The 14,657-nt window shown below is 39.9% G+C and overlaps 1 protein-coding gene across 1 annotated transcript; it reads left to right on the top strand.

Moving 5' to 3' along the window:
• The first annotated feature begins 6,125 nt into the window (after positions 1–6,125).
• Positions 6,126–7,883, top strand: LOC139729492 (four-jointed box protein 1-like). The gene has a single exon (XM_071640418.1). It carries the CDS (start codon positions 6,126–6,128, stop codon positions 7,881–7,883), a length of 1,758 nt encoding a protein of 585 aa, XP_071496519.1.
• The last annotated feature ends 6,774 nt before the right edge of the window (positions 7,884–14,657 follow it).

Genomic DNA, 14,657 nt, shown 5'->3' with positions numbered 1-14,657 from the left:
CTTGTGCAAAACTATAACATCTTATACGCGGTTAAACTTAAACCAGTGAGCCTCCGAGGTGGTTTTCATCTTACTAAAATCTGCAGTGATATGTAAAGCATCTGGATTTTGTTGTAAGCCAGAGCTGGCATTGTTGCTGGACAGCAGAGTTCTCTGTCTGAATATGTGCTGAGGGACAAAACATTACTCGCTATATCAGATGTTGAAGAATTCCATTACCATTGCTAAGACTATTAAATTTCCGTTAAGTGCTGAAAGTGCCTCGGGATAAACCTGAAAGCGTTGAACTCACAGAAGTCGTTCTATTACCGAATTTGTATAAAGGCTGTGCAAAAAAAGTGTAATCAGGGAGACAGAGCGAAGAAATACAAAATCTTAACATGAGAGACGCGTAAGTCCCACGTGTAACAAACGGCATTCAATTTACTTTGATACGGTATTATTCCCCATTAGAAAAACAAAACCATGAATCTCAAATGTAGCTTTAGATATCTGTATCACACAGTGAACAATTTTATGATAAAGATTTCTTTACGCTGAGTGAAGACATATGTATTTTCACACCAGTATTACCTCTTATCGGGATATTATATCACCCAGATTTAAATAGAAATTCACATGAGAAATATAAACAGTAGACGGAAAAGAATTTGTATTCACGAATTTAGAGACAAGATCCTTTGGGATTTTCTTTACAGAGTGATGTTGAAATAAGATAGTTCTCCCTTGTTGGAAGTGTCTGTAGATATCTGATGCCATAATTTTGCAAGTGAGAACACTGAATACATTAATATACAGTCACACTAACTGCTTCATGTCATAGGACCACCGGGTTGTATTAGACATTGGAATATCATATGGGGGAATAATGAACGAGTGAACATGAAATGCATGACAAGCCTTCTGCTCTTCAAAACGTATGTTGATGTAATACTATGAGAGTCGCCAGTGGAAGAGGCGATGCTATTGTAAATAAAACAAGGTTTATGATAGAAACCTCTTAGGGAGCTATACGTTCACATCAAACAGATTTTGCCACATTCTTTTCAGCAAACGTTGTAGTGCAACACAGCATAAATTCAGCAATTGTTTAAAGTCTGAAGCACTATGGTCCCCGTTTCCTCAGCGAGTTTAATTCATTTCAATGCGATCGTAAATCTTAGAGGCGTACATACTCAACCATTCATATTATATGACTTGTGGACATTTCTTATCGAAATCTATTTCCTTGATCTGTAATGTGCTTCTACCCTCGGAAATGAATAGAACAATGACCAATAAATGCACTGGCGCCACACAAAACCTTGTCAGATACAAAAGTATTTTTCACCTTACAATTAATAAAAGCTAGTGCCTAAGACTTAAACCTTTTGACACATGATATGATTATTACGCCCTCTTGTAAAATGCAGCCGGCAATTGATCAAATAGTCGAGATGAAAAGATATTGATAAATGTTTTGCTCACAATCAGGAAATTTCCTGGCCAGGTGTTCAAAGCATTTCATGAATCAACTATGTGTCCAGAAGCTATTTCCTTTTAGACGCAACTATTGCCGATTGTGTAAGTCTTGTTTCTGAATGCTTGGCTGCGTCTGTCAAACAAAAATCCGACGCTATTATGCTCTTGCCTGACGCAGGTTTTTCACGAGGAAGTACATCAAGCATCGTCTTATTTTGCTCCACATAATGTTCTCAACTAACAGGAAATATAACACGATCTTTCCTTGTAAATCTTATGACTGTCATTGTGCTAATCATCTCAGTACTGTGGATTAAGATTCATTTGCCCTAATTTACAAAGTTAGTTAAAGTCTCGTCCATATTTATGGTCTGAATTCATTTCATTGACGACAATTAGCGCGAAACGTGCATACCGTTTCAGCGTGCACTAAAGGGGTATTCTAGGCAATTTTCAAAATTTCACATCAAGTAGTACATAAATCGACAGCTGCATATACATGTATAGATTTGTGGAAATTATTGTGGTAATTGAGCAGAGAAACCAATACTCTGAAAAGTATTAAACAGATTACACTGAACGATGTTGGTGACATAGAGCCTCACATAGTTCAGCTATGTAACAGTGTAATTCCTTTACAATACCGCTTGCTTAAAAAGTTCACCTGTGTAGAATCTATGCATGCCTTCTACTATCGTTCTGCTTCCTTGAGCCCCAACTCATGCTTTCTATGGCGAGGCCGCCATGTCATCTTCCTTGTTCATTGCAATTTGTTCTAAATTTTGAAAACATTCGTGTTCCTCATCCGAATCACTATGATTTCTGTACTCAGTATAACTACATGTAATTCATAATTGTTCAAATGTAAAAGTCTGAAAAATCATCCGGACGTCTCCTTTAATAACGTCGCCATACCTCATGACGTGACGTGTCACGCGCATTTACGCTGTCTACTTTGCATAAAATATGGACTAGGTTTAAACAACCTGTGTGACTTCCAGCCATTGTGATCAAGACTACTTACCAGCACCACAAGTGAAAACTGTCTAGTCTCGTTAGTCTTCTCGCAATTACTTAAAAATCAAACATCTTCAAGGCCGCGTTTGGTACTATAGAACGTATTGAGCCATCGAATGCCAACGTTTTCAAAAACTTCGAGATAAGTTCGCATTATTTTGATGCTAACTAAACTATTCATAACACGTTTGATATTCGTTGTAAAATTCTAGCAAACAAGCCTTTATGAAGTACTTTTGGAGACACCCAAATGTATCGAAAATCTGTTCTCCTTTTGATAACGCTACTATAAAACAGACTTTGGTGAAGATGGCAAAAATTCACAAAGAGCTTGTTGAATATGTTGATAACAGCAAAGCATACAGATAAGAAGGCTTTTATGAATACAGTCAAATAACTGTATTCTGCCCTACATACGCCGGAGATTCGCTGTTCATCCTTTTTGTAAGTTCAGAATCCGTTGGACGGACGCTATGCATGTGCTTTCCTTCGTTACCTTTTACGCTAGTAATACGGTAAGCATTTATTACGCTCATCATTCGTTATGCGAACGTATGAAAACCACATTTTGCCCGAGAATTGAAGCGTATTCGAGCGTATCTGAGCTTTGCCGAATATCGCCTCTAGAAAAGAAAATGGTTTAAGTGTACAAACGCTAACTTATACGCTATAGTGTGACTGGGTCGAGAAAATGAATCATGTCATTAACTTCTCATCCCTGCAAGCGTCTCCGATTTCTGACCTGTGCCGGCGTCAATTGTCACTTAATGATACCTACTGAATTTCACAAAATTCGAACATAGGCCCTAGACTGTAATTATATGTTGGCTCTTCCGACCATTAATGATTCCCCCAAAATCAAACACTGATATACCAATCTCTCATCCGTCACACTCTTCTCTTGCGATGATTCTAACGCTCAAGAAAAGGAAAAGTCAACAATTTGTATGAGCGATACATATTTTGGTAAACTATGTCACATATCATAAAGAACCAAAATGACCGACTGCATCATTGATTGTTATCGTATATTATGTCAAATGACCATTAAACATTATTTTTCACACATTTATGATCTATATTAGATATAATTCAGTGGATGGTGTTTAGCACGGTGCATGCAAATATCATCGTGCGAAGCAACCCGTATCTTCTATGTTTCATCGAATTGAATCGCGCAACAAGTAAACCGGAATAACAACAGTTAAAGACGCAGAAATTCGTCCGTAAGCAATACGGCGTGAGTGTTGCGGGACTTTGGGTCCTTGGAGAGCCGCATCACTCGTGGAGTGATAATCTGTAAGTTTGATTTACGTGCTTTCCACGCGGTGATTCATGTGGACGGAGAGCATTTTATAAAGATCGACCGAGAAATTCAAACCCCGTCCACGGAAAGTTCGCAGGCAACGCGGTCGTTGAACTTATTCCTTACTTCGCACAAAATGCATATTTTGGAAACAGAAGAGGAAAAGGAAGAAAAAAAAAACATCGAGTGGTGCTAAATTTTAAAAATGCAGAGTGAATCGCGTGGAGGAGTTTCTCATTGTCAATTCACAGCGATGTAAATAGAAGCATTACCACGCCGTTTGTTTTGCGTGTTCACGGTTCATATGTCCCACATTAACATTATGTCCTTGTGTGCTCAGTAAAACAACTCAATACTTTTGTGGTGTGATACAGAGAAACGGCATATCTAACAGCGGGATCACTTTTTTTTTTCATGCGATGCTGGTCATCGTTTTGTTTACCATATGTATGTTAAACAGTTTGCTTATCTGTTTTGAATCGACGACCGAAAACGTTAACCAGTTAACATTACGATACTACATTTGATTTTGAAAGAAATTAAGATTCAGCAGGCCTCTATACAGGTCATAATTCAGTCGACAATGTGGATCGATGACGAGATCCACATAATCATCACTAATATTTGCTAAGAAATTAATGAAATACGAAATGAAGTAAATACATATTTATTGAGCTGTGTGTTTTCCATGAAAGTCATTTGATTTAAGTATTACAGACGATAAAATCAGAGTAAGTAGACGCGACTGAATTGGTTATCAAACTTATGCAAGACACGAACGGAAACAAAGGGTCTTGTTGTAATAAGTGTATTGATGAATATCGATAAAGACGTATCAACGATGCAAATCCCCCAAATCGATATTTTCAATTGGGTCTATACGATTTCCTACAGGGGGTTGGTGATGATTTACCGAAGATTTACAACATTGTATCTAAATTCACAGTTTGTTTGTTTTTCATTATATTGTTGCGTTATTATGTGTATTCAAATGTTATAATCATATTTATTGGAAATGAAATGAACGAAATGAAGAAGCGCACTCAGAATGAGCATAATAATGCAAATACGGGGAACTGGTAAGCCATTATTTTTAATGTGATGTGATTTAATTCAGCTTTAATGTTAACCGAAAGAGAAGTGAAGTGAGGGACATGTTTCATCTCAATGAATGTAGTTCGACTGGAATACGAAAGATCAGCATGAAAGCACTGGGATAGAAAAACGCATTCTCACCCAACCATGCTTTTTACACTGTATAGCTCCCGCGAGAGAACTGCGGTATAATAATGCCTTGTTATCGTTCAGCGTACAAGGCGCCTGTAGGGTTCACACTGAGCGAAACATCATGCAGTGGCGAAAAATATTATTTCATCGCGTTTTAACAATTTCGTCTATATATTTTCTTCTTCAGGAAAAAAGAAGGCCCTGCGGACTGATGGAAGGATTTCAAGCAGTGCCAATCAGGGAAAGCGGAGTGAGAATTCTGCAGTTTTCATCTCGTGTTTCTCCCCGTAGTCGCGGCTGCGGGTGCTAACGAAGAGGACGTCTATTCATCCGATTAATCCCCCGGAGTTGCAGCGAGGTACCGCCTGAAAGGCTTCGTGTGGATTCCTGGTTCATTCATCGCGGCTCCGTCAGGGATTTGTGAACTGAAATATTGTATGAACAAGTGAGTTTGTTTTTTGTGTATGTGTTATTTTCTTTTATAAGCAAGTCTCTTGCCTTCGTACGGAGCGCTTACTGTCGGATAATCGGTGAAAAGTGGCGTTCAATCTCTTGTCGGCCTCACGGCGTTGCAAGGAAATACTCAATGCCCCATGGACAAGGGAACAAAAATATAACAATCGCGCTTTGGATGAAATCGAAGCTTGTCTCTTGTTGATTTTCGTGATTTATTTGATTTGCAGAGGAGGTAAAGCTGGACTGATCGCCACCATAATCTCAATAATTATCGCCATGACATGGGTGTACCCGACATCGGACAATACTACAGTCCTGAAGTAATTTGTACCACGTGAATATCCTGACAAGGCAAAACATCAAACCTTATGGGGCTTCTCTCATTTTACATTCCCATTAAGACTCCGCTGGCATTATCCCATGTTCTCGTTCTGCATCAGTCAGACTCATTTTTGATGAGACGTAATAGCTGATCGTCGCTTCTTTCATTGGTAGTGTGATTTATCACGCTAAGCACTGGCCATGAAGATGTGTTCTCGTGATTGTGAAATACGCATTCTCAGGATAACATGATGTGCTCTTAAATTGTCAAAAAGGTAATTTCGCGCTTCTAACACGCTGACTTTAGCACAAATCGGGGTATAGAATGCACTCTAGAATGGCGGGTTTCCGATACCTGAGCGCATTTGTTGTGGCCGTCGTAGTGTACGCCACCCTTCAGCTTAGCTTTGTTTCTAGCCACAGCTCGCACACTCTGCGTCAGCTTTCTGACGCTGTGGGCGTGAGTTCAGTGTCACCGCAAGATGGGGAATTGATAGGAGGATCATATTCACTTAATTCTAGACAGCCTCGAACGATGGTAGATGCGGTTCCACCTCCCCGTCTCAAATCAAATAACATTGACTCCCCGTCAGCAGAGGAGAGCGACGGCAGGGGCCATCAGTCGCCGGTACGAGTCAACGACAGAACGCAACCGGACGTGGCGTCCAATAGTCAGCGGGCCGTGCCCGGTGATGGATCAGCATTTGGGGAGACGAAACGTGATCCACTCGTACACGACAAGGGAGATGGAAATACCCTTCAATCTAGCAGAAAAGGGATCCAATCCCGAAATCAGACGGGGCATTCCGCAAATGCTACTGAAGCGGGAGCGCCAAAATCGAATTTCACAAAATTCGAAACTAATTCGTCGGCGGAGGTTAATCAGCTTTTTGATGGAGAGCAAACACGGCGCACAAGTGACACCGTGATTGGCAAACTGCGCGAAGGAGGTGATGGTGTAATGCTACACGAGGCGGGAACGAATGCACGCAACACTTCATCAACAGCAGAGATGGACTCAAAACTAAAGGATGAGAGAGATTTGGGGAAACGCATCAGTGATGATCATGCAAATCAGGGGTGGGGTGGGAGAATGAGTGATGCACTGGCTCAGTTTACAGACAAAACCACTCCCGATGATATATCATTTCAAAGGACAATATTATGGGGAGATTATGTCGAAAATCTACTTCCCGACAAAGTGTCCGACAGTGAGGTATCAGCCTGGAGCTTTGACGTCAGGGGGCGCCAAATACGCCAGCTTTTGCCCGGGTGTGGGCGAGGCAAAAATCGTTTGGCTGTTTTAGACAATGGTGACAAGTTGTGTTGTCGTTACCGACAGAATTTCGACCAGATACAGGGCGAGATCTTGTCTTTTCATCTTTCACGTCTTCTAAGCATCGACAATCTTCCCCTTGCAGTGCTGCTGAGGTTTTCCAAAGAAAATGATCAGTGGGAAATGGTTAGACAAAATGCGAGCAGGGCCGGATGGGAAGACCAAAAAATCATCGTAGCGACAAAATGGGTTTCGGACCTTGAACCTGCCTATATGCCATTAGAACTGCGAGCGCCGTACCAAACCTTTGGACCAGTCCAACTGGAGGAGCATTCATCCGAGTTTGACCAGAAGAACAATCGAGACCACTTAACTAAATTAGCCCAGTGGTCAGATCTCGTAGTTTTTGACTATGTGACCGCCAATTTAGACCGCACCATTAATTCGCTGGTAAACCTGCAGTGGAACAAGCACATGCTTGAGCAGCCCGTGCATAATGTCGAATACTCAGTCTCCAGTAATCGATTGACATTTTTGGACAATGAGTCGGGAATGTTGCACGGCTATCGTATGCTCTCTCGATATGGCCATTATCTCGACCAGGTACTGAATTCTGTGTGTGTGTTTCGCCTTCAAACGGTTCGTGGATTACATACTGTATTATCGTCTGAGAACAGTGGCTGGGATTTGCTCCAGGCTGCTCTAAACTCGGAAGAGCCACTGTACGAATACTTGCCGTCTTTCCCGCCAAAATTTAGGGAGATTTTGCAACGTAGGCTTTTATCCGTTGCGTCTCATATCAGTTCTTGTCAAGAATAATTTATCGTTTCCAGACCTAGTAATGTTGAACCTTTTTGTATAGAGAAAATTGAGACTTTGAGAAATTGAGACTGTAGTTTTGAAATAGTGATCTATTGGGAAGTCGATTTTTTTTTTGATTCACACTAATAATAGAGGGCTCGAGAAAACCCTTCATTGCAGGTTGGATGGAAAGCGAATTTGTTTCAGTCTGGTAAAACGAATTAAATTGGAGATTTCGAAATGTTCCTTTAAACAGCTCATAAAAAAAAAAACCCAGCTGTACACTGCAGACAAAACTCTCGAGATGTGCTTGCCTTGAGACTGAGCTTTTGAATAAGTTTGAATTTAGATAAAACTGCAAATAAACTGTCCCAATACCAAGTGTTTATTGAAATCAAATATGGCCAATATGGCTCACAAGTAAAGACGAATGAATGAATCACAAGTAATAAATCGATGAATGAAACAATTATAATGGCACAAAAATGGTAGATAAAAATAAATAAACGAACTATAGAATAGAGAGTGTGACGCGCTTTCTCCGTAAACGTCATTTGATGTTAAAGTGTAGATGCTTTATTCGTTTCTCTTCCCATCACACCTCATACTATATGTATATGTACTTGCCTTTTGCAGGGTATAATGCGTTAACACGACTTTAAAGAAATTCACAATAATGTTATGGGCAGGGAAATATTATGTAGTCTGTAATGCGTTGTTTATGTCGTGCAATATCTGTGTAATCGACTTTATCATTCGCCAATCATTTCTACGCATTACTGCACCTCGTTGGTGGTCATTATAAAGTACAATCTTGTATAATGCCTTATTTTTGTACGAATGCGCAAACATTGTTCTACTTTATCATTACTCACTGTTAAAAGACAATTCTAAACTAGCAAATAGTTAGCTCGAAAAGAAAGTGTAACATTTCACAAGCACAACAGTAAAACTTTGATGAAAATGGGATAAAACTTAAATGGGATAAAAAATGAAATTGTGAAGTTTGGATAATTTTCACAAAATAGCCCAGCTCATAAACAGCCAGTAAGAATGTGCAAATAGTGAGTTGATGAGCAGCACCTCACAACCTGCCATTACAGGTTTACATAAAATCTTGAAATTTCCAATTTTTGCTACTTTTATCAAACGTAATTGCGTTCAAGCGTCAAATCCTAATGTATCTGACTGATTATACTTATGAATTATCATTCAGCCAGGAATACATATACTGTTTTACACTTTTATAGCAGTAAAGTTTAAATTTCGTCATTTTGGTACACAATCTGTAGACGATTTAGTTATGCCATTACCTGCTCACTCATTTGGAAAATTCAAGTCAACGTACTGTTCAATATTGTTGCGCAAAACACAGCGAATTTTAAGGATTCATAACTTCCTCATTTTTAATCCGATTTTGACCAAAAGGATGATCATTATTGTGCTTGTAAAATTGTACTTTTTAAGACTTCCTTTAAACTGGTTCAGAATATGTATATTATTTAAGATGAAAATTGTGTTATTATTGTCACGGTGGGAACTCTTTCTGTGTTCAATTTTGAGTAATGCTTTCACGATCATGTCAATGATGAATATTAATGTATGATAAAATGATTCATTGTATAATGAAATTATCTCTCTCTCTCGTTTGACATATCCGCACGATATTATTCATTTCTTTACCGTTCAAGGCTTATCAAAGATAAGAGATAAGGGCATAAAGTATAGCGTTTATAACAAAGTTGTCTTAACTTGTTACGTATTCAAAGAAAACGTTGTGATGACTTAATTGTCATCCATGATGGTCTTGCATTTAAGTGTAGTTGGCGAATTGTTATTATTTGTCAATATTCTTTAATGTTGTTCAAAACACTGCCGTTAGTTGCTCTCTCCACAGAATGCCATGACATACACCCCCCACACACATATGCATAATGATATATACAAATATACATACATACATACATTGTATACATACACACATACATACATCATCCCATACATAAACAAAGAAAGAAGCGTGCAAACAAACAAACAAACAAATAAATAATATAATGAAAACCGATGATTGGAGCGGCGGATCGCCATCGGAATATGAATATTACGCGTGTATAAGGAAGTACTCCCTCTATACAATACACGAATGTTGTTTGGACTGGGGGTTTTCTTCTTCTGTTTTGTTTGATGACATGCTACATCACCTTTTCTTTATGTTAATCGATTCCTGTAAAGCACAATCACTATTTTGCAATATCACTAACATCGTCCGGTTCGTCCTTCATGTAACCTACCGGAATCTGTGTTATGCAACTCATTTACAACACGTATATTAATTACCTTTGTATGGCTGATGTAGTAGGCCTATACATTGTATGCAGAGCATTGTACCGGGTAAGCTGTACTCTTGAGATCTATAAACGTACTGAAGCCAAACTTTTGCTTTAAACTAAGACATTGACAATCATTGCAAGGCAATCACTCAAGGATATTTCATTTGTACACTTTTGCACTTATAGTGTCATGATCATTAAATGATCTGTTGATAATGAAGATACATCAATTTATGACAATTGACTTATTTTGTATTGGTTGATATGTTGTGACTTCCTTCGTGAACGTGGACTGTGTTTTATTTTCTTCTGTTTATTCATTCACTTTGTTTGTTTGATCCCGGTAAAACGCATTTTGCCTCGTCAGCTGGACTCCAGAAGTCTGTACAAGGCATAAATGATAATGATAATACACAAAATGATGCACAGGACAGAGTGGATCGGTGAGAATTGGATGTGCAAGTTTAACTTTGGAACTCCACGACAGCAGGAGATGGTTTTTATAGCCTATTCTAAAAGATAAACGAGAGCATCCAATTTTCGCCTATCCACAAAATAGGCCTTGTGGAGCCGGGAAATGTGCAAACGCCGGGAAATGTGCAAACGCCGGGAATTGTGCAAACGTCTCGCCGGGAAATGTGCAAACGCCGGGAAATGTGCAAACGTCTTGCCAGGAAATGTGCAAACGCCGGGAAATGTGCAAACGTCTCGCCGGGAAATGTGCAAATTTCATCAACGGGAAATGTGCAAACATGACGCCGGGAATTGTGCAAAAGTTCAATTTTGCCGGGAAATGTGCAAAACGTCGCCGGGAAATGTGCAAATCATTTACTGTAGCGATATTGGGTATAAAGATAGTAGATAAACTCCATATCAAAACTGCCCATGAACTTCCACCATTTAGATTTTCTTAATGAAATCCTTGACAGATTTTCAACAAAATTGGCAGGTAGCACGATTATGGCAATGGATCTCAATTTGTTTATATAGTAGCCACCCCCCCCCCCGAAAAAAGGGGAGGGGGGCTCAATTAAGTCCCAGAACTACGGTATTATCGAAATTCTTCTTGTACTATATAACCAAATAAGAATGAGCTAGGATGGTTCTTTGACCCTAAAGGGGCCGGGCTTTTTTGGCTATGCTCAGACCGGGGGGAATGTATTCTCAGCCATTGGTGGTGCGATCGCGATGAAATTTCGCATGCGTGAGACCCACATCATAATCTACAAGAATGTGTCATTACATTTTTTGAAACGATCAATTTCTGATTTTAATTCATTAATTATGCAAATTAAGCTCAAGATGATATTTAAGCCTAATTAAAAGCATTGAGTCTAATTTTTGATCTGTAAATCTGTGTTTGCATATTCAACAATTGTACATAACAAAAACTTCCAAAACTCATTTCAATTCTTATGTATTTCATTGTTTTCAGAATTTCTTATGTATTTCTTTGTTTTTAAGCATTTGTTTTTTCTTTGTTTTTTCATTGGAAATTGTCACTGACCACTCTTCTACCGTAATTAGCACAAAATTAATAAATGAAAATGATTAATTGTAAAAATAATTAGGTTTTTATGACTTTCATGACAGAACATTGTTTTCCGTAGGAAATGTACACAAAATCACAAAATTGTGCCCGTTTTGGGGCGACATTCCGTTACAAAAATGGGCGTGGCTTCGCAAAAGTATGCGCGGACGTTGCAAATTTGATCTCAAAAGTTGCGCGAGACTTGAACAAAGAAAGTCAAGAAGCCTCGCGACGAGGCCTTCTCGCGTTACAGATTTATAGCGCGAAACGTCGAGGGGGGGGGGGGGGGGGGGAGGGGGAGCAGATTCCGCCCCCGGCCCTTTTGGGGTTAAAGATATTGATGACAGGAGTTCACGTTTAATGGCAGATCCAGGGATGCAGGGCACGGGGCCATAAGTGGGGAGGAGTCTTTAAATTGAAGCCTTAGAGTCCCTAAACTAGTGCTATGAAGACATTAATGACTGAAATTGCATGATTGATTATGACGGATCCAGGGGTGTCCGTATCGCGGGGGAGGGAGTGAGGGGAGGAGAAGGATTTTCTACATTGTCAGTATCTTCTTGAAAAGTCTAGGACAGATTTTCACGAAACTTGTCAGATAGCCTCATTACGGTGATATGATCTTTATGCATTGAAATTAGCCCCCAATCCTCCCCCCCCCCCACCCCCGGCCGAAAAGGGGGGAGGGGGTTGAAGCCTCAGAGTCCCTAAACTCTTGATTTTTAAAAATCTTTTCTGTCGAACACGCAAAAAAAGATAGAGCTAAGTTAGTGCCTTGTATGACTGAAATTTCATGTTCAATTATATGGCAGATCCAGGGGTGCCCTGATTGGGGGTAGGGGGAGGGGAAGTGATGGAGAGGAGGGGGATTGTCCACATTTACTGCATCTTCTTGATAAATCCCAAGAAGGATTTTCACCAAACTTGGCAGATACCATCTTTACGGTGATATGGTCTATATGGTAAAATGAGCTCCACCCCCTCCCACCGCAAAGGGGGGGGGGGGGGGAGGAGGAGTTGAAGTTTTAGGTCCCTAAACTCTGGAATCTGTAATCTTCTTCTGTTGAACCGAAGAATATGGAACTACGTTATATGAAGACACTACAGTTACTAAAATTTCAGGTTTGATTATGACGGGTCCAGGAGTGCGCTGATAAGGAGTGTGAGGGGGATTTTCCACATTTTCTGCATAGTCTTGTAAATTATTATGACGGATTTTTACCAAACTTAGCAGATAGTATATTTATGGTGATTCGATCTTAATTTTTTTAATTGAATCCCCCTCCCCCCCCCCCTCCCCCCGCCGGCGAGGAGGGGGGGGGGGTTGAACCCTCAGAGTCCCTATTCTCTTGATTTTTTTTTTTTTTTTACTTCTGTCAAACCGAAAAAGTTAGTACTGTAAAGACATTAATGACCGAAATCTCATGTTTGATTATGGCGGGTATAAGCGTGCTCTGATCGGGGGCAGGTGAGGGTGAGGGGGAGGGGGTGCTGTTCGTTATTCCGAAGGTTCGCTGTTCCGAAGGTACGTTATTCCAAAGGGTCGTTAATCCGAAATACGCAAAGTCCCTATACCTAGAGGTTCGTTAATCCGAAAATGAAAAAGGGTTCGTTAATCCGAAAATTTGTGGCTATATTCTGGCTTGAAACGTAGCGTAGCGTATTTATCTGGTGATATGACCTCAATTTGTCTAAATGAGGTTCGTTATTCTGAAGGCTCTTTATTCTTAAGATTCATTATTCCGAAGGTTCATTGTTCTGAATTTCATTTACGGATTAACCAGTCTTCGGAATAACGAACCTTCGGAATAACGAGCTGTAACCAGGGGGAGTAAGGGGATTTTCAAAATTTTCTCCATCTTGATGTTGAAAAATCTATGACGAATTTTAACCAAACTTGGCCATAGCATCTTTCATAGATGTCAAGTTCAAAACATTTTTATGAGTGAGATTTTTATGACTCAGCATCTCGGCACGCGCACATGTGCTCGAGCGAGGGAGCGAAGCGACTGAGCAAGGGGAGGGTGTGGGAGGGAGGTGTCCGCCCTCCCACGGTAGGGAGCTTTTTCAATTTTTAGCTTTTAATGGTGCAAGCTGGTGCATACTTAAGTGACTATTTTTTACTTATTTTGAAAGACAAAAGGGAAATATGCCTTCAATTGCATCTCTCACTTTAATCCTTTAAGCTATGCTCCCAATGCGTGAGAGAAATGGGTGTCATGGGTGAGATCGTGAGACAGACCCTAAATGCTTGAGTCTCACTCACAATGCGTGAGACTTGGTAGCTCTGCATCTTTATGGTGATAATACTGTAAATACAGTTAATGCATGAAAACTCAAGACGCATCCCTCGGATAATAAAATTATATATCAGCTTTAAAAAAAAACAAAAAAAAAACTTATATACAAAAATGATGGAGCTAATAGAGTGCTGGTGCCTGTTATGGTAAGTTAATTCATGAATATTAGTGTTAAGTGCGATGGAGGCGGATTTTTCACATATTCAGCTTCTTCTTAAAACCCTTGAATAGATATTTGCCAAGCTTGAAACGTAGCGTAGCGTATTTATCTGGTGATATGACCTCAATTTGTCTAAATGAGCACTGCCCCAACCCCTAAAGTGGGAGGAGATGTAGCCCCCCCCCCCCACACACACACACACCTCATCTCCGCCCCTTGAACTTGAAAGGGACCAACACGAGGGGGGTGGGGTCGTTCGGGTGGAATTCAGAATTTTATTGAAAACCCTATACATATGAAAAAAAAAACCGGAATACATACTTTTTACAGAGATTTTCTATACAACCAAGAGTAATAGAACACAATCTTATCACATTTTTAGAAGGTAGATCTATACTTTGATGAAATTTCACTTCTGCTTACTAAATGACGTGGGGGCTATCCTGGTCTTATCCCTAGCTTTGGGGAAGG

The sequence above is a fragment of the Diadema antillarum genome, unplaced genomic scaffold (genome assembly GCF_040938485.1).
Source record: "Diadema antillarum isolate AM-2024a unplaced genomic scaffold, OU_Dant_1.0 seq00000243_RagTag, whole genome shotgun sequence".
NCBI classification, from domain to species: domain Eukaryota; kingdom Metazoa; phylum Echinodermata; class Echinoidea; order Diadematoida; family Diadematidae; genus Diadema; species Diadema antillarum.
This window is presented reverse-complemented; position numbering and strand designations above follow the sequence as displayed.

Excerpts from the sequence above, each read along its gene's own strand:
- LOC139729492 (XM_071640418.1), top strand. The coding sequence starts at position 6,126 with ATGGCGGGTTTCCGATACCTGAGCGCATTTGTTGTGGCCGTCGTAGTG.